Consider the following 27,360-nt stretch of genomic DNA (forward strand, 5'->3'; position numbering starts at 1 on the left):
TCCTGTATACTAAGAAAGAATAAAAATGGATACTTAGAAAGCCTGGTACAGCTCACACTACATACTGTTGTTCTGTTTTCTGCATCCAGAATTGAGTGCAGACAGAAAGGAATCAAAGAATGCTTCTTTGCCAGATTTCAGCATGTCTCCCACCCCTGCCACCAACCCCTCGTCTGTCAATACCAGCAGGAACTTTACAAGTTTCTTTTTATGGTTCCTGAAAAACTGGGAACTGCTACTCAAAGTGTCCTCAAGCAGTCGGCCATTGGCTGGTCTGGGAATGTGATACGATCATTTCTCTGGTCAGGGAGAAAGGAAAGGGTAACCACTGGTGGTCTTCGGACTCAGATAGGCTACTATCTCGCTCTGCTGGTGGAATAAGCAAGAAACACAGGAAGAAGATGTAACAGCAGATTGTGGTTCTCCATTGACTGGATGGCCTCCCAAGTAGCCACAGGAACATCAGTTATCTGAGAAGGTTATGGGAGACAGTGGGCACCTGTTATATGGGTTCAACATACACGGTGATGAAAAGCTGGCTTCCCCACACCCCTTGTCCTGGGAGCTAAGATGTTTCTTTAGTTATTGAAACTTGCTGACTAGGAAGGGGTTTGGATCATGTTGGTTTATGAGGTGAGAAAAAAGCCAAGATGAGTTGGTAGACTATACATAGGAAATGAAAATAGGCTTCTTGGGCTGCTTCGAGATGATCAAGGAAATATCACAGAGGAGTTGAATTTTAAAGGATGAGTGGCCCAAGTTTGTCAAGGCAGAAAGTGAGAAACATATTATTGCTCTTTGTTCTGGTATAACATACCATATGGGCACTTAATGGCATCAAACAACAGCGCTGTGTGTTTATCACAGTTTTGTAGGCTTGGAGTTTGGGTAGGGCACGGCAGGGATATCTTGTGTCTGTATGAACATGAGGAGACTCGGCTGGAGTGGCCTGCATGGCTAGATATAACTGGGACAGCTCTCCAAGGCCATGTATCAGGGGCTTTGGTTCTCCCTCGAGTGGCATCTGCTGAGGATGGAATGCCCAAATGGTTCTTCTATTTGCATGCCAGACCCCTTGGTTGAAATGACTAGAACAGTTGGAGCTGGCCGGCATTGCGCTCTCCCTCTGCATCTAACTCGGGCTTCCTTGTAGCATGGCTGACTCCTGGAAATGAGACTCGTGCATGACGGCTGCTTCCTGCAAAGCAAGTGCTCTGAGAACACCTGGAGGAATGCCAGTCTTCTCAAAGCTTGGTTCAGACTGGCCAGTATCACTTCTGATGCACATGATTATTAAAGGCAGTCGCAGGCCAGCCTCAGAGAGTGGAGAAACAGGCTCCACCTGTCAATAAATGGAAAGGTGTATGCCTATACGAAGAGAAGAAGTCGATAGTCATCTTACAGAAACTACCATACTGTTCTAAAAGAAGAGAATACAAGGCACTGAGGTGTTAGAAAATCTACTTGGCTGATATAATCAAGAATAAATAGGAATATTTTTCAAATATCCAGTTTCCACTTGGGTTAGAATGGTAATTTTTCCATTACTAGCACATGGTTCACCAGGGTTTCTGCAGATTTTCAGAATCTGGAAAGAGCTTTAGCTCTCCTGTACAATTTCCTTTGAGTGTAGATATATTTTCTAAAATACAGAGTCTAGCCGAAACAGGTTTGGCTCAGTGGATAGAGCGTTGGCCTGCGGACTGAAGAGTCCCAGGTTCGATTCCGGTCAAGGGCTTGTACCTTGGTTGCGGGCACATCCCCAGTGGGAGATGTGCAGGAGGCAGCTGATCGATGTTTCTCTCTCATCGATGTTTCTAACTCTCTATCTCTCTCCCTTCTTCTCTGTAAAAAATCAATAAAATATTTTTTAAAAAATAAAATACGGAGTCCAAAAGACATCAATAATGTGAACTTCCCTCTAGGGCAGTGGTTCTCAACCTGTGGGTTGTGACCCCTTTAGGGGTCGAACGACCCTTTCACAGGGGTCGCCTAAGACCATCGGAAAAACACATATATAATTAAATATTGTTTTTGTGATTAATCACTATGCTTTAATTATGTTCAATTTGTAACAATGAAATTGGGGGTCACCACAACATGAGGAACTGTATTAAAGGGTCACGACATTAGGAAGATTGAGAACCACTGCTCTAGGGCTTGAGAGAATGTGAAGGGCAGGTCTCTGCCCAAGGTGCTGATCCTTCTAGAGGTCAGACTGACCTTGACCCTTTCCTCCGGAAGTTCCTTCCCTTGGATTTGTAATTGTGGGTGTTTTGACCTTCCTGGAGTATTTGGAGTTTTAGCTCCATGGGGTTAAGTGGTAGGAAATGAACCTGAGAAGAAATCAAGGAATGTTTTAAAAGGTTTCAAAAACTAGAGAGTTAGAAATATATTGTTTTCTGCAAGGAGCTAACACAGATTTTAAGAAGTGAAAGGGCAGGATTATGTCTAACATTAGAAAGATTATTCTAGGACAGTGAGGAGAATAGTACTGGAGTGGGAGTTAATAAGGCTAATAAAAGCTAAGTATTGTTTCAGATTCAAGAAAAATGACAGCACAAAATATTGGTGTACATGGAAATTTTATTTTACGCATATATCCACACCCACACCCATACCCACACATATCTGGTTGCAGAATCAACAGACACTGCAAACCAGTTGGTGTGACCAGCTCTTCATAATGAAGCAGGTGGTAGAGAGAGGATGCTCTACAGCATTCCACTTGGGAGATTGCTTTTAAGTTCACAAGTATTGAATCTGTCTCTCTGCTTGGTCAGTTAATATTTTGATGGTGTTATGCCTGGAAATATTTGGACATGTTTGATTTTTGAAACGACTGTCCTTATTCAGTTAATGTCTCATTGGGCCAGTTCAGTTTTTCCAAAGTAAAAACCCCTTTTCATCTTCAGGGACTTTGATCTAGGTTAGGTGAAATTCCCTCTGATCTACAGATGTGACGGAGGCTCCAAAAGGAAGAGAATCATTCCAAACCAGCAGTCACTTCTGCTTCTGCCGCAGTGTAGACCCATGTGGTCCTCTACTGAGTCTTCCACCAGCTGTGCCCTGGCAAATGCATGCACTTGCAAAGCTGCTCCCTGGACACTTGCTTATTAATATCTCTTCTCATTCTGACACATCACTCTCCTTTCAAATTGACCCATCAGCAGAGGTTCACCGACTAATTCAATGTCATTATCATGCTTTACTTATAAAATAGCTACTTGCCTGGATTTCTCCGCAGTTTTAAAATGCAAGTGTCACCATGCTACTGTCCAACTAAAGGCCTGTCACTGGGTCACCATGTGTTTTATGGCCTCTAACGCTTAGAATGATCTGGTTTCCATCTACAGATTTGGTCTCATCTTTGACCTCTCTCTGGATTGCTCAATAGAGTCCATTCATATTGACTTTCTATTCTTTGAAAACATTAAGTATTTTCCAACTTCATGGCTTCCACAATTCTATTTCCTCTCCCTAGAACATTCTTACTCTCTATCATTTATTATTTATCCCCTATTTATCCTTCGTATCTATGATTAACTGTCACCTTTTGAGAGCTTCCCAATCTCCAATCTAAATAGTGACCTTTTTGTTAATAGCACTATGTTTTAGTCACTCCTGGTATGAATCACAAGTGTCATGTGTGCACCTGTTTATTCACTTAGGAGTTTTTTACTTAATGTTTGTCTTCTTCACTAGGCTGTAAGCTCCAAAGTGCAGAGACCACTTCTGTTTTGGCTACCACTGTATTTCTGGAGACTAGTATAGAGCCTGGCATATGATTGATGCTTGATCAGTGTTTGTTGAATGAATCATATGTTAATTTTGTGATTCAAGGTGGATCACAGTGATTCACTTTTAATTATTCTGTGCTCAACCAACTGTTCTTGTGCACTGCTGGGGAAAATGAAGACTTGGAGGCATGGAGATGCTGCTCTTAGGTTTGACCCCAAAGTGGAGGTAAGGAGACCCTTGCACTAGTCTTAGAGAACTATATGGGGAGCACTTTGATTTCTTAAGAAGCCTTCATCTTGGTATCTTTGTCCTAATCATCAACTCTAAAGGCCTCATGATCAAATACTAGCTTCCTTAGATTCTGTAATTGAGTGAAGGCCTGGAAACCAAAGGGACATCTTCAGAACCACTCTGAGGCCCCTGCTGCTTCCCCCCTCATGACCTCTCCTCTCCCCTCCAGAAGGCCCGATGCTTCCAACTTCTTTTTCCTTCCTTCCCCTCCCCCATTCCATTCACTACTTCCTCTTTTCCAACTTTATTCTCTTTTGGATCTTGTCAATGTTTGGGAAAACATGAAAAGTCCTACTTACCCTTATGAATTAAGGGATATGCTTTATTGTCTTTAAAGAGGAAAGTAGAAAAACCTAACATTTATGGGGCCCTAACTATGTGTCAGGAACTGTGCAGGATGTTGTACATATGTTATATCCTTTAATTCTCACAAACTATAGAGCAACAATTATTATTAACACTAGGCTTCTTTCACAATAAAAAGACTGAGGCTCAGAGAGATTAAGTAACTTTTCAAGGTCACATAGCTAGTAAGTGATAGATCTTAAATTCAAACCTAATCCTTCTCTTGCATATGATCTTACTACTGTAGCCTGCTTCTCCCACTTCTAAGGCCACTGGGGGAATGGCATAATTTAATAGTAATGTCTTCAAATCCCAGGATACAGGCTGTTCCTTACTCCATCTGTGTCTAGTATTGCACTGTTCTCCTTAATGGTTAGAACAGTGGTTCTCAACCTTGGCTGCACATTAGAATCACCTGGGAAACTTTAAAATCCTGATTTCTGGGTCTCATCCTCCGGAAATTCTGTTTCTTTGTTATGGGGTGAGGCCACAACATTAGTAACAAAGAAACAGAATTTCCGGAGGATGAGGCCCAGAAATCAGGATTTTATAAAGATTCCCAGGTGATTTAATGTGCATCCAAGGTTGAGAACCACTGGGTTAGAGGATAACAAGCTTCAGAACCCTGCTGCCAGTTACTCAATCAGTAATGTGTGGTGAGCACCTACTATGTGCTAAACATGTTATAGGCTCTCTTGCTACATCAGTGAATAAAACAGAAAAAAAAACCCTTGACTTCATAGAGGTTACATGGTAGTGGTGGTAGGACACAGAGAGAGATAGGAAATAAACAATGGACAATAATAAAAGATAAAAAGTATATTATAGAAAACTAGAGGCCCGTTGCACGAAGAGATTCGTGCAATAGGCCTTCCCTTCCCTTGGCTGCCGGCACTGGTTTTCCTCCGGCACCCGGGACCCAGGCCTTCGCTCTGGCCCGAGCCTTCAGTGGTCGCTGCTCCGGCCAGAGCCATCAGTCATCGCTCCGCCACTTCGGCCTACGTATGCAAATTAACCGCCATCTTTGTTGGGTTAATTTGCATACTCTCCTGATTGGCTGGCGAGCGTAGTGGAGGGATGGTCAGTTTACATGTTTCTCTATTCTTAGGTAAGATGACAAGTGCTTTGAAAAAATGGAAGAGCATAAGTGGGGCTGAGAGTGATGTGTGAGGAAGTATTTCAGTATTACAGAAGACGAAATTGGACCAAAGACTTGAAAAAGATAAGCTGTATAAGCCATGTCAGAAAAAAGTGTTTTTGCTAGAGACACCCAAGGCAAGAGTGTGCCTGATGTGTTCAAGGAAAAGCAAGGAAACTAAGACCATGTTCCAACTATAAATGTCCAGAGCACAGGTTTTAATGATGGAAAGTCTGCAGTGTTCTTTGTTGGATAGGACTTGGAAGTCCAAGCCATGGGAAGCATGGACTGCTCTGAACCCAGATCCTTCCAGAAGCACTATTATAAAGCTTCCCAAGGACAACAAAGACCCTTGTACCTATGCGAGCTGAGTCCACTGCCATCCTAGCCTCCTGAAGCAGAGAGCAAACCGATAAACTCCAACCTCCTTGTCTATGACAATGCACATGTCCATCTCTAGGAACCTCTCCTGCAGCCACCACATCCAGGATCTCTCCTTGGTGCTGATTCTGACTTTCCTTAGCCCAGTAAGGTCTGGCATTGAATGCTACCAGCACTTGCCCATTACTGGGTTCTGCTATGACTGCAGTCTGGCTATACTGGACTAGGCCAAGTCCTCCTTTAGGTCAATCACCCTTGCTATGACCACAGTGATTGCCCTGCCCTTGCCCCCAGGTCTAGTACATTTACCTCATTCAGACTTATGACTTGATCCCTGCTTGGAAAGGAGCCCAGTGTAATGTTGTTAGGATGTTGGCTGGCACAGTCACTTCTGTCATTGTTTCCTAAAAGCAGTGTTGCTTTTTCAACTGATCCTAGACAGGGCAAGTGTTTAGTTACCATTATGGGCCATTTACTTAACATGAAACTTTATTAGTTAGTCCATTGTCTAGCAGATTCATCACACTGCACTTTTTACTTAGCAGAATCACTTAATTAGTGTTTTATTACTGGAATCGACTGTCAATTATGGGGCTAATTCATTTACTTAGGGAATGAATTTTTTATCTGGGTGAAGCCATTCAAAGTGCATTGTTAACTCTTTAGTGATTAAAGTTATTGTCAATGGCAATTTATGTTATAAGGAAAATTAAACCATTTATTTCCCTTGAAGTGTCAGATGTTGGGAAAATGTTTGGAAAAGTGTAGAAAGGGAAGTTTAGGACCTTTCGTGAATTAAAGAACTTACATTAACTGAATGGATCAGACACTTAGCAAAGCTAAGTAAAATCAGTTGGAGGGTTTTGATTGGACCTCTTGGAGTAAGTTGTCATAATGTAATCTTATATGTTATATTGCTGTAATGTCTATACATGCTATTTCATGGACATTATTTCTTTGGATTCTCCCAAAAGCGTTGTGGAGTGACATTTGGGATTTGTGGCTGGCAGTCTCTAAAATGACCCAAATAATCCCTGCCTCCTATTTGACATCTCGTAATCCCGTCCTTGAATGCAGGCTGGGTCTAGCCACTGACTTCTGATGACTAGGACAAAGTAAGTTCGGATGTAACTTCCAATAGTAGGCTACGACAAGGCTGTGGCTCTCATCTTCTCTCCTGTCTCATTTGCTTGCTCTGTGGGAAGCTCTGTTGGGAGTTGCCTATGGAAAAGTCCACTGGGCCAGGAATGGAGGGAGGTCTCCAGCCCACAGCCAGCAAGGAGCTGGGCCCTTGCTCCAGGAGCCATGAGAAAATTAATCACCAATGATCACGTGAGGGAACATGAAATCAGATTCTCCAGGGTTGAGTCTGGAGATTCGAACATAACCACAGCTGATAGCTTGAGGGAAACCTCGTGAAAGACCTTGAGTCATGAATACTGCACTCAGATTTCTGACCCTCGGAAATGGTGAGATAGTAGATGCTTGTTATTTTAACTTGTTAAGTTTTAGGGTTTCTTATGTAGCAGTTAATATATAGCTTAACAAGTGAGATGTTGTAATAATTTACCAAAAGCCTTTCGGTTAATAGCAGTGGAGCCAGGATCCTTTAAGCTCCGACATCCCACAAGTGCAACTATTCAGTCTATTTCTCTGACAGCGATTCCTTTGTGACCTGCACACCCTCATTACCATGAAAAAAAAGCCAATGGAAATGGCTAATTATTTTGTATCTACAACCTGGTAATAGATTTATTTTGTATATTGTAAAAATATATAAATTAATTTTAAGAAAAAGAAAAAAGCCAGTGGGGTGAAGAAGCTGGTGAGCAGGCTTGCAGCACTGATGTTTACCGTGTTTTCATCAGAAATTGAATCAAAATTCCTTTTTCTGGCTCTAGTCCCTGTTCCCTCCCCCACTGCATGGTTATAACAGCAGTTTCCAAACATGACTGACCCCAAACTAAAACTTTTAAGTTCTTAGGTCCAGAGTCAGGAGCCAAAGAACCTGTGTTTCAGATGCTTTCTAAGTGACCCGTCCAGCACCAAGATTTGGGGTCCGCTGCGTTAAACAAAGTAGGCTGCCGTTTCAGTGATCAACTTCTGTAGCCCAGCCCTTGAGGATCTGCCAGGCTACCCCTCGGTAGGCACACAATGCATTATTAGTTCTTGTGGGGGTGTTAGGTATCTGTTCTCCCCAGAGTAAAGGCTTTGGTTGCTTGGAATTTTGTGTAGGTTGTTTTGGACAGTGCGAAGCTTCACTACATCATTCACACACTAAGAGCATAAAGGACAGTGTTTGCTTTTTTGTGAGCAACGCTAGAACTGTTCAGGAACAAATTGCATTTCTGAACTGGAAGTTCCTTTAGAGACCATCCCTTGCTACTCAAAGTTCAGGTTCATGGACCACCAATCAGCCTGGGCATTACCTGAGAGCTCACCACCAATGCGGATTCTCAGGCCACATTCTAGACCAGGGGTGGGCAAACTTTTTGACTCGAGGGCCACAATGGGTTCTTAAACTGGACCGGAGGGCCGGAACAAAAGCATGGATGGCGTGTTTGTGTGAACTAATATAAATTCAAAGTAAACATCATTACATAAAAGGGTACGGTCTTTTTTTTTTTTTAGTTTTATTCATTTCAAACGGGCCGGATCCGGCCCTCGGGCCATAGTTTGCCCACGGCTGTTCTAGACCCACTGAGTCACAATCTGCATTATAAACTATCCCCATAGAATGTATAGTAAAGTTTGAGAAGCATTGGTCTAATCCAACTTCCTAATTTTTTTTTTGACACCATTACAGATGTTCTCCACCCCCTTCCCTGCACTTTGCCCACCTCCACCCAGCCCAACCCTCGCTTCCCTCTGGCCATCGCCACAATGTTGTCTATGGATTCTGCATATATGTTCTTTGGCTAATCCCTTCCCTCCTTTCATCCAGTCCCCCACACATGCCCCTCCCCTCTGACAGCTCAGTCTACTGCATGAATCCATGCCTCTGTTACCATTTTGTTCATCAGTTTATTTCATTTATTAGATTCTACATGTAAGTGAGATCCTAAGGTATTTGTCTTTCTCTGACTGGCTTGTTTCACTTAGCATAATGATGTCCAGGTCTGCCCTAGCCAGTTTGGCTCAGTGGATAGAACGTCGGCCTGGGGACTGAAGGGTCCCAGGTTTGATTCTGGTCAAGGGCATGTACCTTGGTTGTGGGCACATCCCCAGTAGGGGGTGTTCAGGAGGCAGCTGATTGATGTTTCTCTCTCATCGATGTTTCTAACTCTCTATATCTCTCTCCCTTCCTCTCTGTAACAAAAAAAATCAATAAAATATATTTTTAAAAAATAATAATAATGTCCAGGTCTATCCATGGTGCTGCAAAGGATAAGATTTCCTTTCTTTACAGCTGAGTAGTATTCCTTTGTGTAAATGTACCACAGCTTTTTTATCCACTCATCCACTGTATGGGAGAACCTATTCACCAATCATACATCAGATAAGGGGTTGATCTTCAAAATATGTAACGAACTTATATAACTCAACCCCAGGAAGACAATCCAATTTTAAAAATGGGCAAAGGACCTAAAGAGACACTTCTCCAAAGAGGGCATACAGATAGACAATAGACATATGAAAAAATGTTCAACATCACTAATCATCAGAGAAATGAAAATTAAAACCACAATGAGATATCACCTCACACGTGTCAGAATGGCTATCACCAATAAATCAACAACTCCCTCATTTTAAAGATGAGATCCACAAAAGTGAAAGTAATTGTGCAAGATAATTTCATGGCAAAACCAGGATGAGAACTCAGGGTGAAAACTCAATAACTATTCCCGCTGTCAGTGTGCTGTTGTCTCTGCGGTATATTATATCCACAAACTCCGCTGAAGTATACAGGGCATAGTTTGAAATGGAGAAATCAGGCTCCTATCCGCCAGTACAATGACAAAATCATTTCAAACTGCTGTTGCACATTTAAATTTCCTCTCCCAGACAAGTTTAGTCACTTCATTTTCTCTTCCTTACACATCAAAGAAACACAGAGTCACCTGTCAGACTGAAGATTGCACAGCCTGTCAAAATGGAATTTTTCCAGTTTAGCTAAGGATTACTCTGCAACTATTTTGTATACCTTTGTCTTATTACGATTTTTGATGAATGAGAGAGAAAACAAGACAAGCCCATGTTTTCAGTGTGAGGCATTATGTGAGGTTCTTTCCTACCATCACACATCGTCCTATGAGGCTGCAGGTCTTGGACAGCAGTGGTACAAACACAACACAAGAAGCTGGACATAACCCTGAAGCCACTGGGAAACTAATCATGTCCATCCCAAACTGGAGTCTCAGGGAAGCTGACAACCTGCAGGCCGAGAGATGCTCAGTGGATCTGGGTGTCACTAAAATTCCAAAAGCCCACCTGGGGAAGAAATGCATTTTCAGTAAATTTGACTTTGCTACCTAAACCCCCAAGGCAGATAGAACTGAGGCAGGAAAAGAAGATCTTGCTACTCTCACCATAGGAACATGAAGACATGAGAGGTGAACCTTGGAAGCAGACAGGTGTCGCGTCTATTAGCAAGTTGGAGGACAGATTTCGGAGGGGCAGGTGTCCCTACCTGACAAATAAGTATTTAGTGAGCAGCCGCTTAGTCCTGGAAATGCCACAGTGAACAGCAGAGACAGGGCACCTGCCTTCATGGAGCTTACAGTCTAGTGAAGAATACAGACAAATAATTTCACTATGAATTTTCCAATCACTATTGTAATTATGGAGACAACATACAGGTCTAGAAAGCTACACTGTGATTCCTGAAGGTGATATTGTTAGGATGTAACGTGGTACTCTCAGATGGGGATGGGGCAGACAGGTGTGTGTTCCTTGATATCTTCAAGTATTCAGAAAAATTAATAATTTTTTTCCAGTAAAAACCCATCTACTCACCCCCTAGAGCAGTGGTTCTCAACCTCTGGCCCTTTAAATACAGTTCCTCATGTTGTGACCCAACCATAAAATTATTTTCATTGCTACTTCATAACTGTAATGTTGCTACTATTATGAATCATAATGTAAATATATGATATGCAGGATGGTCTTAGGCAACCCCTGTGAAAGGATCGACCTTTGGCGGTCGAACGATCCTTTCACAGGGGTCGCGACCCACAGGTTGAGAACCACTGACCTAGAGTCTACCATTAACATTTTATAACACTTACTTTATCACTTATTTTTTGTCTATCCCTCCCTCAATCCATCTTGTTATTTTATGCATTGCAGAGGGAAATTTCAGACATCAGTATGCTTTCCCCTGCCCTAGTACTGCACTATGCATATCAATAATGCAGACTCGGTGTTCTATTTTTTTTTCCTTCGAGGTAAAATTTACATATAAATAAATGCACAGATCTTAGGCTGTCCATTCCATGAGTTCGACAGTTGCATACATTGGTGCAACTCAACCCTCTAATAATATGCAGACAGACCAGGAAGATCCCTCCTGCCATTCCCAGGCAAACCTTGCCCCACTCAAGCCAATTGGTACCCCTGTTCTGATCTTCTTTTCTACTATAGATCAGCTTTCTGTTCTAGAAAAGGGGGTGACTTTTGAGCTGAGTTCTGAAGGAAGAATAGGAGTCCACTTGGAATTGGAAGTTTGGGGGAATGTTAACCATTCCAGGAGAATAGCACACATATGCAGACTCTCAGTTCTTTAGTGATGCTCAAGAACTTGTATGGCTACAGCCTCATGAACGAAGGACAAAGAGACACAAGATGCAGCAGGTGAGAGAGATGGGAGCTAGAGTAGTCATAGCCTTAGAGCCATAGTAAAGATCAGGAACATGGCCATAGGGCATGAATGGCTTCAGAGAGGAGGTGCCATGCTTAGCTTTGAACTTCTAAAAAATGCTCATGCCTCACTGTAAAGAAACAAAAGAGAATTCAGGGATATGTGAGGATGCTATTTCAGCCATTATGGGGAAAGAGAGGGGTAGCATATGTGAGGGTCCTGGACATGGAGAGAAGGGACCATCTCTTTTTTCTCTATTGTGTTGACCTATAGTGTCTGGCACTTCTAACAATTATAAACCACAGTGTTACATTTTCCCTTTCTCTAATGATTTTTTATAGATACCATTCATAAACCCTTTATGGAAACTGTAGTTCAGAGAGGTTAAATAACTTGCCCAAAGTCACACAGCCAGTAAGTGGTGGTGTTGGGGTTTTTACTCAGGTTGATTTATGTTCAAAGTCAATACACATTTGACCACCTCCCTGTCTTCAGAGAAATATGATGGGAGTCTCTCAGTCTTTCCAATTGGAATAATTTATTTCCTTGTTACATCAGATTTCTCAGCCGCCCCAGAATTTTCAAGGTGGAAGTCTTCCCCAGTTGCTAGCAATCCCAGCCAATTTGGGTTTACTTCAAGGATAAGTTCATCTGTAGCCCAGATTTCACCTTAATGATGATTTGGGGATGGGGGAAGGTGAGTCAACCAATTGGCTCTACCAATACCCAGTTTTATTTGTTTTTATTTCCACTGTTTGTAGCCCTGCCAAACACGGAAATGGCATGCAGGAGCCACCTGAAGGTTGTCATGCTTGCGGGCCCAGTAGATCCCTTTATGTGTAACTCAGACCCTTCCTCATACAACCCCAGCCTATCTCTTTGCACAATTTCCCTCTCAAAAGCAATCCAATATCATTCTCTTTCCTGCTTAAAATATTATCAAAACTCTACAATTACTTTTCTTTATTATTTCTGCTTCAAGTAACTAACTCACCTAGACACATTCTTCTAAGTTCTTTTGACTATTTATATTAACATGCACAGCCATATGCAGAACTTTTACTAAGAACATTTAATAACCTCACACTAGTATTAATCTTTCCAACACTGAGTAAACTCACAGTTCTTACTTTACTACACTTCACTCTCATCTAAGTAAGCATTCCCCAGGAACGCATTTCTTCCCAGCCAATATTTGTACCATACTTTATCATTAGTTTACAAAATTGTGTAGACACCTATCTCATTGTCAGTAAGGAATATTTTTCTACTCATTAAGTTCATATATGTTCCTCTGGTGGTACATATATGCAGGAAGCCACCTATTTTCTTCACTAGCAGAGAAGTGTAAACAAAGATCCCAGAATGCTGGTGAACCTTGAACCCATGGCAAGGGCCAGAGTTATGCACCGATTGTCTAGTCCAGACAATGGGGGCCCAAGCTATTTCCTGATCAAATAGTCTCAGAGTAAATCCTTCTAATATTTACTGACCTTTAAGATAGTCTGTCTGTTACCACAATTATCTGCCTGCCTAAGAGCTAGATGTGTATCCAAAATTGAATAAAAGGTTGGCAAGGCCTGGGCACCAGTGGAAGTCCTTTCTCTTGTATTGGGCTTATCCGCCTGGCCCCCAATATTTCCAAATTATTTCTTGTCTCATTTCTTTCATTTGCATGCGGCTCGTCTTCCGGAGCCCGAACCCTGGACCACGCGAGATGTGGGATCATTCACACATACATGTGTCTAATAGTACAAACGAATGGCGAATATGCAGTAATTAATCACTAGACTTAGGTGTTCCACGAAAGGGCTGTGTTTCCAGTGAGCTAAAACATGCTGAAAGTCCAGAATTATATCTCTTCTCCTTTGTGGTTAACAGTGTATTTCCAGGCTCTCGTACATGGCCCTCAGCTTTATGCTCCTCCTTCCTTCTTGGATCACTAAGTGGTTAAGGCCTAAGCATCCTGTTGCTGCTGCACGTCTATTGCTTCTGACACACCCAATGGCTTCATTTTTGTTTCAATTGAATTAGGTTTATGAAGCCTGTGCCAGGGAACACTGGTGTCAGCACTTTTGCTGTCTTGCTTTCCCATGGATTTTCATAAATTTGTGACCCCCTCATAAAAAATAGAAAACAATGGTTTTCAAAGGTTATGTTTATAGTAAAATCCTTTCTTCGAAAACAACCCTACCTAGAAGTCTATTTCATAAAACAGAGATTTCAAAAAACATTTAGCTCTGGCAGGAGAAGTGAGGGAAAACCCATGTATTTTCTAGGCCATGCCCCCCCACACACACATTTGCACATGCATACACACACATGTACATCCCCGAGACCCCTCATGGGAGTCCAAATCTCTGCCCACAGAAGAGATCCCCTTCCTAATTCGGCCTCAGCTCTTAGGATGCTAAGTCCACAGACTAATAATTCGTTCACTCCTGCCTCTCTACACGATTGAACCTCTCACTTTACGATTTATGAAAAATGAAAATGACGACCCACCACTAACCACTTAAGTAAAGACTGATGGCTTTTAATGAACAGGACGTACTAGTAAGTCACAGAGCAAGGCTATTACAAGAATGGCCCCTCTAATGTTGAGCAGTGCACAACATGACAGCCACACACCGTGGCCCTATGGACCCCCGGATTATAGGAGCATCAGGGAATGTGGGGCCCATTTGTGGGGCTCTGGCAGACTTCAGGGTTACACTGAGAGATGCTTTTTTTCATTATTGCTACAGCCACCCAGGGTCCAGTAGGCAGCCCTCAGCCAAGAGACAAGAGAAAAACTCACAGGCTCCTCCTGTTGCATGAAGGATCCTTTTGGCTGTGGTGATGGTCACAGGAATCTGCACATGTGATTAAATTGCATAAAATGAAACATGTACAACATGAACACACACACAAGCACATGTAAACCTGTTGGGACCTGAGTGAGGTCCGTGGAGTGTATCCGTGCTTGTGACGTTGCTCTTCAGCTATGCGAGACAATAACACTGCTGAAGGGTATACAGAACCTCTCTTTGTTATTTCTTATGACTGTGAATCCACAGTTATCTCAAAAAAGAACATCTTTATCAAAAAAAAAGAAGAAAAAAAAAACAGCCGGTGCTCTGGTGATGGGCTGATCTGACCTGTGGCTGCTGACTCCGCCACCTTCATCCGTCTTCAGATGTGTTCACGGTTTTCCGGGCCATGTACTCACTCGCCAGTCTGAGCATGTGATAAACGTGTTCTGCCAGTTTCTAACAATTGGGAAGTGGTTTATTTGTGTCTTTTTTCCCCCCTCTGTCATTTTTAGCAGAGGTTTGTCTAATTTATTGGTGTCTTCAAAGGAAAGAGCCAGCTTTTACTTTTCCTCAGCTTCGTTATTGTGTCTTTAACTTCTATTGTGTTCCATTAACATCTGTTCTTATATTTATTTACTTGCTTTCTACTGTCAGTGACTAGATTTTTCATCTCTAGAAGTTAAGTTTGTACTTTCAAACCTGCCCGTCCTTCCTCCGTGATGGGTTGCGTGATTGCTGTGGTGCGCGGGCCTTCCGTTTTCTCTTTAATCAATCGGAATGTGGCTATTTTATAGTCTCTTTGATTGTTTTATTATTTTCCATTCTTGGGAGGCATATTACTCTGTGTCTCACGTTTCCCGACTCCCCCTCATGGGGACAAGCTTCCTCAGATGGCTTGTCATTCTTTATATTTTATTTTCCCTCTGTGAGTTTCTCTTCAGTGGAGGCAGTTTGGTTTGGGGGGGGGGCATTAATGTGTGTTGAATTATGAAAATACCTCTATAGGGTGGTTTTTCATTGACTTGTCAGAACAGGGGATGTTCAGTGGTGGTTGCACAGGTTTCTGTGTTTGCATTTTGTCTATCACACCAGTGACATAAACGCGGACACAGACCACATGTGGTAAAGGCCCATGGTTTCCTCACCTCTATTTGAAAGCTACATACCCTTCTTTTTCTACTAATTGATACCTTTAACTTAAACACACACACTACAGAGATGTGACCATACACGCTTGAGATCCTTTAAGAACATGATTAATATATGTCGACTGTCTGTCATGAAAGGTGAAGATATACTTTTAAAATATTTTTTAATTACAGTTGACATATATTAGTTTCAAGTGTATAGCATAGTGATTAGAATTTATGTAAATTACAAAGTGCTCACCTCCATAAGTCTAGTACCCATCTGACACCATTCATAGTTATTACAACATTATTAACTATATTCCCAATGCTGTACTTTACATCCCCAGGACTGTGTTTATAACTGGCAATTTGCACATCTTAATCCTTTCCCCTTTTCACCCGTCTCCAAACCCTCCTCCCATCTGGCAACCAGAAGTTGATATACTTGTATTTTTAGTGATGTATCTGTCACCTACTTCCTGGTTTTTGCTGGTAAAATTTCATACATTAGGCAAGAATTTTTATATTAGCTTTTTATATAGTTTCTCTATAAGAATCCTTTTTTGTAGCTTATTCTATTTTATTCACATTTATTTCAATTTTTATATTCACATCTGTGTTAAATTGATTTTGGTGTTTAACAAATTGATTCTTTTATAAAATGCTTACCTCCAACCTTGTGGAGTTTTTTGTTTGTTTGTTTGTTTGTTTGTTTGTTTTTCCCCACCTCCCCATGCCTCTGGACAGGGATCTGAGCCAGTAGCCTCCTAATGAAAAACAGCGTAGATGAGTGTATCGTTTGGGGCACAGTATTTTCCCCTCAAAAATTGTGTTCCACTGCTTTCTGGCATTTAAATTTGGGCACCAGAAAATATGGTTAGCATTGTTTCTTTTCTTTTATAGATAATCATTTTCCCCAGCCTAGATGTTTATCTGAGCATTTCTATGTCAATACTATTTAAACAATTGAATTACGGGATCTGTCCTATTTCTTAGTTGTACATGGAGAACTCTTTATTGAAGATTTAGGTTTCTCTTCTGCCAAAGAGCTGCTTTTACATTATGCCTCTTATTATTTCTTCTGTTCCATTTATTCGGTTCTCTCCTTTAGCAACACCAATTATCTGGCTGTTATGTGTCTGTTTTCTTTTCTCTGAAAATGTCTTTTTGTTGCCTTTGCACATGAACACACATGAGCAGATGATAGATACAGAGGAAATAGACATCTCATTGTTATACCCTTGCATTTTCACTGCAAGGTTCTCAAACTCATCTTCCGCAAGTTTCTGCCTATTGCTTATTCTCATTACAGATTCCAACGCTCATTTCAATTCGGCCATTGCATCTTGGTTTCCTCACAATCTTCCCTTGCCTCACCCAGCAAGGGTTTTTCTTTCTTTTTTTTTTTTTTTTTAAAGTTTTTATTGATTCTAGAGAGCGAGGAAGGGAGGGAGGTAGAGAGATAGAAATATTGATGAGAGAGAAGCATCCATGGGCTGCCTCTTGCACCCCCCCTACCAGGGATCAAGCCCGGGCACGTGCCCTGACCAGGAATTGAACTGATGACCTCTTGGTTCATGGGTCCATGCTCAACCACAGAGCCACACCAGCCAGATACCCAGAGGGAGTTTTTTCTAGTTGGTTCTTAACTTGATCCAAGTTTTGAAATATCTGTTGTCTTGTTATTTAATCTTTCACTTCCTTTATTCTTCCACGTTTTCTACAATGCATTTCTATTTTCTGTCATGTAGGATACGATTCCAGTAACCAGAAAAAAGTCAAATTTGTTTAAAGAATAAGTTACTGTATTATCTCACAGGATCAGAAGTCAGGAGTTGAAGCTGGTTCTATGGTTGGCTGAAGGAGATGCTTAAGGATGTCATTAAGGACCCCAGTTCTTTCAAGTTCTCCACTTGCCCACCTCACGGGGGCATTGTCATCAGCCTGGCCATGTGGATGCAAGATCGCTCTAGCAGTTGCAGGCATCACCCCCACATATGGCAATATGTGGGGAGCAGGGAGGCCACTGGAATGTTCCTCTTAGAAGTAAGGACAGCCCAGCCGGCATGGCTCATTGGTTGAGTGTCAATCTATGAACCGGAAGGTCATGGTTCAATTATGGGTCATGGCACATGCTTGGGTGTGGGCTCAATCCCCAGTGTGGGGCGTGCAGGAGGCAGCTGATGGGTGATTCTCTCTCATCATTGATCTTCATGTTTCTCTCTCTACTCCTCCCTTCCTCTCTGAAATCAATAAAAAATATATTTTTTTAAAAAATAGAAGGACACCTTTCCTAGGAGCTTCTGTCTCATTGAAAATTTGACAAAGAGGATAAGAACACCTGCAAGTAAAGTGGAATGTGCCCCTAGATCTGGGAAGAGGGTCATCCTCCCCAGTCACATGGGAGTATGTAGGCACCCAAACTAATTTGAGGGCTCTGCCAGCAAGGAAGGAGGTACCAGATGGTGGTTGGGTAGACAGCCAACACTGACTGATTTTTTCTTTTGAAAATTGTCTTTTTCTCAGCATCCAAGAGTGTCCTATTCCTTATTTGTAACATGGGGGTTTTCTAAGACCCATGTTGTTTTGTTTCTGTTCACTTAACTCCAAAGGAGGAGGAGATACCACTCCAGGACGCATTTACCATAAACCAAGCAGGCAGGTGCTCAGTGTTGCCCTCGCTGTCTCGCTGGTTGGAATCCGTTCCTTGTGGCTGAGGCAGGAGGCACAGGGATGTTCACAGCCCCACCCCCCTATGGTCTGTCTGACACCATCCTTCCCTCCGATGTGGTGCTGTGTGTCGGGGGGGGGGGGGGGGGGGTGCATGCTCCCTCCACAGAGAGGAGGATGGAGGATTGATTTATATATTGGAAGGAATAGGTGAATCCTGAAGGCACCGGCCCCATGAGTGTTCCCATCACAGAGTCTTCCTGATACTGAATCTGCATTCAGGGCACAAAGGCCTTTATCCATCATCTGTTGTCGTTGCCATGTCAGAGACCCCGTAAAGGGACTGAGCGGAGAAAGGGCTTGGAGATGCCAACCCCTCATATTTGGTTGTTAGAGCCTCTGATTCTGAGCCCCGGAAAGGACATAGGAAAAGGAAAACACTTTTTATCTATCCTTCAGGCCGCTGTTACTTCAAATAACAAAGTATGTGAGTGTCAGTTGCCAATTATATCATGTCCATTTCAACTTCATAAAACATGGCACAGTGGGTGGCATTGTACTTACTATTAGTTTTACAAGTTCTACCCTTTGCATTTGGTCAGAGAAGTTCATTCATTCCATCTGCCATTACATTGAGTGAGAGCACAACACCTGTGGATGTGAGGATACAGAATGTAAAATACATCGGCAATAATTTTATATGGACTATATGTTGAAATATTAATTTGTTGTATTGGGTTAAATCAAAATGTATTCTTGCTCCTTTTTACTTTATTTAATGTTGCTATGAGAAAATTTTCAGTTACACATGTGGCTTGCAATATGTTTCCAGTGGACCCCTTTGCCCCACCATGTAGCTCCAGAAGGCTCTCATCTCCCTGTCTCTTTCTTCCTCTAGATCTGTGTGGCCCGACACAGTAGCCTCATGTAGAAATTTACCTTTAAATTAATTGAAATGAAACAAAATTTAAAAATCCGTCCCTCAGTCACATTAGCCATATTTCACGTGTGGTGAGAGGCTCCCATATCGCACAGCACCGTGGAAAGGTCCACTGGACAGAGGTGATGTAGGTCGCACGTAGATATGGCCACACCCACAGAGATGGGATGGTGAATGCCTAAAGCATGGAAGCGTTTCCATGGTGCCTAACTCTGCAGCACATCATCCTCCCATCCGTCTCCTGGACGTGGGTCCCTTCCCGCCTTTGTTAGGCTTGTTTATGCACACTTATCTCTCCTTTCCTCCTGCTCGGGCTGCGGTGCACTTATCTCCCTCTGAGCACACCCCCCCACCTCCCCACCCCCATGTGAACACGGGCTCTAACACCGTGCTTTGTACAATGTAGGTATTCAGTAAATATTTGTTAACCAGTTGGAGTGGCAGTTCCTAGCAAGCAATTGGAAATATGTGGCTGAAGCTAGAAGGAGATATATAGTGGCTAGTAGCAGAGGTGTAAAAAGAGAGAGAGAGAGAGAGAGAGAGAGAGAGAGAGAGAGAGAGAGAGAGAGAGAAGGTCAAAGCTAGACTCCCAAGGAAGAAGAAAGAGGACCTGGTAGAGAGACAGAAAGGAGGAATGGGCACGGTGGTGACCCGGGACCTCAGACATGTCACCAAAATCCCTTTACCCGCCCCACCAGCCCCTCACAGGCAGCGACTAGAGTTACTGCAAGGGAGTGCACAGGCTAAGGCAACAGCTGCAGAAAAGGGCAAAAGAAACCCAAAATATTATGTAATAAATAAACATGCAGGACCCTTAAATGAGAAATTGAGATGGCCTGAGAATTAAGGGTCTGGTGAGATGAAAAATGAAAAATGCCCTCTCCCTGGGCCAGCTGGTTTGAGTTACATTTTACACGCGGTGTGTGAGTTCCAGCACCCTTTTGAATTAGCAGCAGAATCGCACATTAGTTTTAAGGCTCCCTCTCGAATAGGAACATCATAACGCTTTTTAATTGGGGCTGATAAAAACGTAGCATTACTTGTAGGTTCCTGAGAGAAGTGAGTTGTGAAATTGGGTTTTCATTAAACCTAATGATGGAAAATTAAGTATAGTGCGTCGGGTGAAATGGAGTGTGATAAAAGGCACCACGTCTGCATTATCGGAGGTTAATAAGGGAATAGGTGAGGTCGGATGCATTGGAAAAAGAGTCCAACTAGTTGAATTAATAAACCTTGAAAATCCCTTGGTTCCGAGTCTTCATAGCATCATTAGCTCCAGCATTGACATTAGTACAAATGTTATAGCAACACAAGTTGCTCAATTTCAAATGCATTTATTTTCCGTTGCAGCATTGGTTTTGCTGACACCAAGTTTACAGTCTGTCAAGCCGTGTGTTTAGGGAAAATATTCATATTGGTAGCTCTTTGGTTTTGGAAACATTTGGCATCTCACAAAAATTGCCAGGTGCCCATTGCCAAGAAGCCTATCTCTGCCAGGCAGCTGGTCTCCCAGGCAGCCCGTGCCTCAAGTCCTTGGGGAGACCATGGGTCTCTGAAGGCATCTGGGGATGGGGGCTTAGGTAGGAGACACTCACCGGGCTCCAGCTCCGCCTCTCCTGGGAGCAGGGCAGAATCTAGAGGAGCAAGCTCAGGCACTCCTTGCTTCTCCATCCCCAACTCCCACCCCCTCCCAGTCCATCACAGGAGTGGTGCTCCCAAGATGCCTCATGTCCATGGCAGCTGACATGACAGCATGACCCCTACATGAAGTAGTGGGAGTCCTTAAAGAAGGATTCCTCTTCAAACCCTCCGACAGCTTCCCACTGGCTTGGAGATGCTTGCACATTCACGGCCTTTCTAGATGGGCCCTCACACCATCTCACAGCTTCGTCCCATCACATTTCCGCCCACTGCCTTCACTCCCTGTCCACCTCCTTGCTCTTACCTAAAAGCACCTGGCTTCTCCGGCTCCTGTTCTTGTCTGTTTTCCTACTAGACCATCAAGACTTGAGGGTGGAATCTGCATTGCTCTGTGCATGGCCAGTGCCAACCTGAGTCCCTGGCATGAGTGGGTTCCCAGTAATTCTAACTCCCCATCACAGAGTGCGATGGATAGAGAAAGGAAGCAGCCCCCATGTTCGCCAAGCACTGCGTTTAAGCAATGCCAGTGAGGATGTGTTCCCTGTTTTTTAAAATCTCCGGAGAAAACATAATCGGTATTTTTATGTGCTAACATCTCACCTAGACCCTTCTTCCTTGTGCAGAAAGCTGTAAACTAGATCTTTATGTTGGCAATTCTTTCCTTCCTGGGAACAGTGTTTCTCAGGCTGCCACACAGAAGGAGAGCTCATCTTCACGTGCAGAGTCAATGTCTGATGGGCTATTGTGACATGAGGCACAACTAAGCTAAAGGAAACATGGTTTTTGAAATGACGAGTTGCAGAAAATCAGGAATATATGTTAAGCCACCCAGGGAATAGGCATGGCATAGGCCTAGGGGGGTCCTGCTGGGGTGCCTGGCTGAGCCTGAACACACTTGGCTGAGATACATTAAATCTGACTTCTCATCTCATACATGCCACAGACAGAAGGTCCAGGGCATAGACTGTCCATGTCGTTGGGAAAAGGTTGGGCAGACCAACCTCAGAGGTTCTGGGGAAGATACACCGGCCTGGAAAGACCAGCAAGGAGTGCCAAGCAGTGAGGGGATAGGACTAGAAGGTGGTTGTCCAAGGGGAACAGAGAATCTCAAATCCAAGCTCAGCAGGCATCGGTTCCCAGGGTGGCCAAAGAACAGAGGACAGTTAGAGCAGCGCAGTGGGTGTAAGGATTATTACCAGGGGGAAATAGAGATCTTTTATCAAGGAGGGATGATAGGAAAGAGATAATGAGACTTAGGACCCAGGCCTGGGAGAGGTGAAGGGCAGAACTAAAGGAGGAAGTTCGGGCCTCCCTACCTGCAAGGTGGGTTCCGTGACCCTCCTGGAGCAAGAGTGTTCAGTGGTGGGGAATCTGGACAGGAGGCCGAAGGTGGTCACTGCTGTAGAGCCCACAGCTGGAGAGCAGCTGAGAGGTCAGGGCCCCTGCTGTGGCTGGGGCTCCAGTTCCTTCCTCCCGGGGTACCACCCAACAGAGACAAACTGGTGGAGACACCGGTCCCGGGGATGCAGGCAGGTGGATCCGAAGCACACACACACGTGGCCCTGGTCTCCAGGGCCCTGAGGCTTTGCAGGCAGGCACCCTGCTTCCTAAACAGGAGGGCGCTCCCAGTACCTAGCCTGTCTGGCTTCTCGGTGGTTCTGATATTGGCCAGGATTGGCCAACACCACCCTGACGAGCCTCAAGGAAGGCCTGGGATAGGGCGGCGATGGCAGCCAACCTGGACTTGGTCTTTACTCCATCGATATGTACCCTTGAGATGGAACGAACCAAGGGCTGTTGTGTTCACACGTTGGTTTGTTGATTTAATTTTTCAGTCTACCCCCACAGCCATGCCCAGGAAGCAATGTGTCTCTTTTCTTTCTGATTTCTTTACTAGTTGAATCATGAGTTAGTTCCCTCTGGCCTCCTCAGGTTCCGCTAGGGAAGGCACAGAGGACCGAGGGCAAAACTCCCATAGGTAATGGTCTGTTCTGCCTCTTCTCTTTGAAGCAGATGGCAGCCGCGGAGAGCTGTCCCAGCCCACCCTCACCATCCAGACCCACCCCTACCGGGCCTGCGACCCCATGGAGATGAGCTATCCCCGGGACCAGTTCCAGCCGGCCATCCGCGTGGCTGATCTGCTGCAGCACATCACCCAGATGAAGAGAGGCCAGGGCTACGGGTTCAAGGAGGAATATGAGGTAAGGGACCGCATGTGCAGACACTCCCAGGTGGGTGCAGAAGCTTCTGGGGCTAAAGCTTTGCTACTAAAAGTTTAGTCTCTGGACCCTCAGCATCAGCGTCTCCTGGGAGCCGGTTGGAAACGCACCATCTCCGGCCCCACCCAGACTTACTGAATCACTTACCCGCATTTTAACAGAACTTAAGAGACTTGTATACCCTTTAAATTTGAGAAGCACCATTGAAGACCCTTAAACCTCCTTTCCCCCCCTCCCTCTCTCTCTCTCTCTCTCCCCCCTGCCCCCTCTTCCTTTCATTGCTCAGATATCTCCAAAGTTTCTGCACTTTGGAGTCACAGCTTTGCTCCGTGTGCACCTCCAATGGCTCCAGCCCCAGCCCACATGTTGTGGGAAGCCAGCAGGTTTCCCTGCCAGTGCATCTGGGAGGCTGGCTTGTTCCTGGGCACTTCTTGCCTCATTCCCACACTCCTGCTGTGTTCTCAGTGCCCCCAAGTCAGTGCCTCATCTCCAGTGCCTCTGTCCCCTCTCTGTCCCTTCTCCTCACCTCTGCATCAGACACCTCTTTCCTTTCTCCCAAAGCATCTCTAACCCTAGGGTTTTATGAGTAGCAGTTGCTACTGAGGTTTGGGTAGTAATGGGGCCAGGGGTGGTGGCTTGGAGCAAAGCACAGGAAGTGCCTGAATACAAGCGGTCCTACAGTTCTCATCTCCTCACAGGTCTCTATACCCACTGCCTTTCCCAAAAGTTCTTTTTAGTGTCCTCAAAACTCCCTTTTTCCCCTTCTCCCAGCAGCCAGGAAAAGGCCTCCACACACCCTTTCCTTTCTGAGGCAGAACAATTTCTCTTTCTTTGTCTCACTCCTTTTGTTTCAAACCTTGCCTATTAGGCCACTCCTTTTACAAATAAAAAAAGTGAAGTAAACTTGAAGGGAAACTCATTAAGATGTTTTCCTGAACTAAAGAGCACCTCACTCTCCCAGAGGAGCCCCACAACCCTCCACCCCCAAGTTGGAATGCAGTTGCAGCCAGCTTTGGAAATTTCCTTTTTTCACTTTTCCTTTCCTCTCTCCCTCTCCTCCTTCCCAAAATATCTAGGGAGCACCTACTGTGTGCTAGGCCCTGAGTTATATGAGCTGGTTTTTTGTGGCTCTTTTTCCACACTCAGCATGTTCCCCCATTATACTCGGTTCAGTTTCATGTGTACAGTGAGAAGGCATGGACTCAGACTCTACCCAGTTGGAATTCTGGATCATACAGACTAAGTTTATCTCTCAGACTATATTCTGAGAAGGAGCTTACCAAGCAATGATTGCAGAAGCTCTGTGAGGTCATGAAACTGTGCTCCAAGGGGAGCCAGACAGCTGGGCTCCAACGCAACACACTGTGTGATCTTAGCATCTCATCTTGTCACCTGAGCATTAAAATTCCTTTGTTGGTGGAGTGAGAAGTTTGGATAAGGTGACTTCTAACGGCCTGTCTGGTCCTAAACCTTTATGAGAGTGTAAAATGTGGTGGCAAAGGGCATGTTTGACACATTTATGAGAGCAGACGCGTTTGTATCGATGCACGTGAGTGATTACTGACCCGCTCAGGAGAACCAGCAGTTCATTGCAAATGTGGTCAAAGGAAAACAGCATTTTTCATATGCTGCCTGCAAATTTTTGGAGGATGTCAGGATCAGAGTTAAAGAAGGTTGTCTCATTACCTCCCATGCCTGGGCCTTACCTCCTAGCGGGTTGGCTGAATGGTCCCAAGCCCTTGAAGCAGCAGTTCTCAACCTGTGGGTCGCGACCCCTTTGGGGGTCAAATGACCCTTTCGCAGGGGTCGCCTAAGACCATCGGAAAACACATATATAATTACATATCGTTTTGTGATTAATCACTATCCCTTAATTATGTTCAATTTGTAACAATGAAAATACATCCTGCATATCAGATATTTACATTATGATTCATAACAGTTGCAAAATTACAGTTATGAAGTAGCAATGAAAATAATTTTATGGTTGGGGTCACCACAACATGAGGAACTGTATTAAAGGGTCGTGGCATTAGGAAGGTTGAGAACCACTGCCTTAAAGTATGAGGGATGATGTGTGTGTGTGTGTGTGTGTGTGTGTGTGTGTGTTTGTGTGCTTATCCACACCTTCATAGATCCGTTTGTTGAGTGAATGTTTGGGAGAGGGTGTGTTGTTTGCAAAGGCCTATTCAATATCATGGTAGTTTACTATGTTAGTCATAATATGTACTTTGCTTTAAAATTTCAAATAACACCAGGGGAGCAATGTGACATCAAAAAGGGTGACAAGTAGTCAAAGCCTGAGAAAAACGGTTGTAAGAACTTGGGATCTAAAGTTTGAAAATGAAAACACTTGACTACTTTGGTGCATTACCTTCCAGATTGATATCTCTTTTAAAAGTGTCCATCCCTGGGTGGTTGATGTCAAAAAAAAAATTTTTTGCCTTTTTGCACTTTTTAAACATCTATATATGTAAAAGCCTAAGTAATCATTTGACTGGTGGCTATGACACACACTGACCACCAGGGGGCAGATGCTCAATGCACAGGCATGGAAACATGGAACAAACTAATGAATCTCAGAGGGAAGTGGGGAGGGGGAGGGTGGGAAGAGATTAACCAAAAATCTTATATGCGTACTAGAGGCCTGGTGCACAGATTCATGCACTAGTGGGGGTCCCTTGGCCTGGCCTGCAAGGATCAGGCTGAAACCAGCAGTCCAACATCCCCCGAGGGGTCCCGGATTGCCAGAGGGCACAGGCCAGGTTAAGGGATCCCACCAGTGCACGAATCCATGCACCGGGCCTCTAGTTTTTAAATAAACAACAGAAAATATTTCTCACGGGTTCTAGAGTCAGGGAAGTCCAAGATCAAGGTGTCAGCAGGTTCAGTGTCTGGTGGGAGCCCACTTTCTGGTTCATAGATGCCCATCTTCTCACTGTGTCCTCACATGGTGGAATGGGTGAGGGCTCCACCCTCATGACCTATGCACCTCCCAAAGACCTCCCCTCCTAATAACATCACATTGTGGATTAACTTTCAATGCCTGACTTTGGGGGACACACCTCATAGACAAATATTCAGATGACAGCACTCTTCCATAACCATAACACAGTGATAAAAGTGAGGCAATTTAACACTGATACAATGTCTGTTTGTTTGTGCATTTGTTTTTCCCAAACTTTCTGGCATGGAAGTAAACTGCCTTTATAATGAAAAAGAAAATAATACATGTTGTTCCATCATTTGGAAATATCACTAACTAGACTAGCCTTGACCTCAATTAGTTCCAAATTATATTAACCAGTTAGCTGGAATGCTTAGCTTCTAGTTAACAGCACTTTTCAATTAACTGGAGGTTAATTGAAAAACATTACTTAATGGGAGTCTTTCCACAGTGTGCCAGTTCCCTCTCCTAGACTGTCGCTGGGTACGGCTTTGATCATCAGGCCCCTGTGATGCCTGGAGTCTACATGCTGCGCAGGAGTCACAGCACTGCTTGAAGACTGTGTTCTTTAAGACAAGATGCCTGGGTCTCAATCCCACTTTCAAACATCATGCCATGCGCTCTGTTTACTGCCTGTCATTCCCCTACATTGCTCAGTGTGTTGTTGGTTTTTCTTACCAACGAGTGGGTTTGGCACGTTGACATAGAAGGGACCTCTCGGCAATAAGGAAGCTGTGTCTTCTAAAATTCAGTCCACTTGTACAATCACAGATTTATTCATTAAATTTTTACTGAGTATTTACTATTCCCAAGGACTGGTCCAGATATTTTAGATACGACAGTGAACAAAACAGACAAAGATCCATGCCCTCACGAAGCTTTTGTTCTACCAGGGGAAACATGAAATAGCAGTGGACTTAAAACTAAGTTATTTCACAGTCACTTAATGGGATATGTTAGTAAATAATGCCATGTGCTAGTGACAAATACTGTTTACTATGTAATAAACTACCCTAAATCTTAGTGACATAAAACAACTAATTGATTGTGCCCACTGATTCTGTGAATCAGGAATTTGGACAGGGCACAGGGGGAATAGTTGTGTCTGCTTCATGATGTCTGAAGCCTGGACTTGGAAGGCTCTAAGGCTGGGGGACTGGAAGCATCTGCAAGAGTCTTCACTTCATGTCTAGTGATAGATGCAAACTGCTAGCATGGATCTCAGCTGGGATTGTCAGCTAGAATACCTACACATGGCCTCTTCAGGTGGACTGGGCTTCCTCACACCGTGGTTGCCTCAGGATAGTGGACTTCTTACATGG

General features: G+C 43.8%; 1 protein-coding gene across 14 annotated transcripts in view; it reads left to right on the forward strand.

Annotated features, from left to right (window-relative positions):
* PTPRT (protein tyrosine phosphatase receptor type T) overlaps positions 1-27,360 on the forward strand; it is a 935,828-nt gene that overhangs the window by 827,891 nt on the left and 80,577 nt on the right. For 10 of the 14 annotated variants that reach the window (XM_070420943.1, XM_070420935.1, XM_070420937.1 and 7 more), the window contains one exon: positions 22,883-23,073. In XM_070420943.1, the coding sequence (XP_070277044.1) occupies positions 22,883-23,073 (191 nt within the window). The remainder of the gene's footprint in view (positions 1-22,882; positions 23,074-27,360) is intronic. The other 4 variants (XM_070420932.1, XM_070420940.1, XM_070420939.1 and 1 more) reach the window with 1 other exon arrangement.

The sequence above is a fragment of the Myotis yumanensis genome, unplaced genomic scaffold, assembly GCF_028538775.1.
Source record: "Myotis yumanensis isolate MYYU_CA2020_CCGP unplaced genomic scaffold, mMyoYum1.0.hap1 SCAF_7, whole genome shotgun sequence".
Classification (NCBI taxonomy): Eukaryota; Metazoa; Chordata; class Mammalia; order Chiroptera; family Vespertilionidae; genus Myotis; species Myotis yumanensis.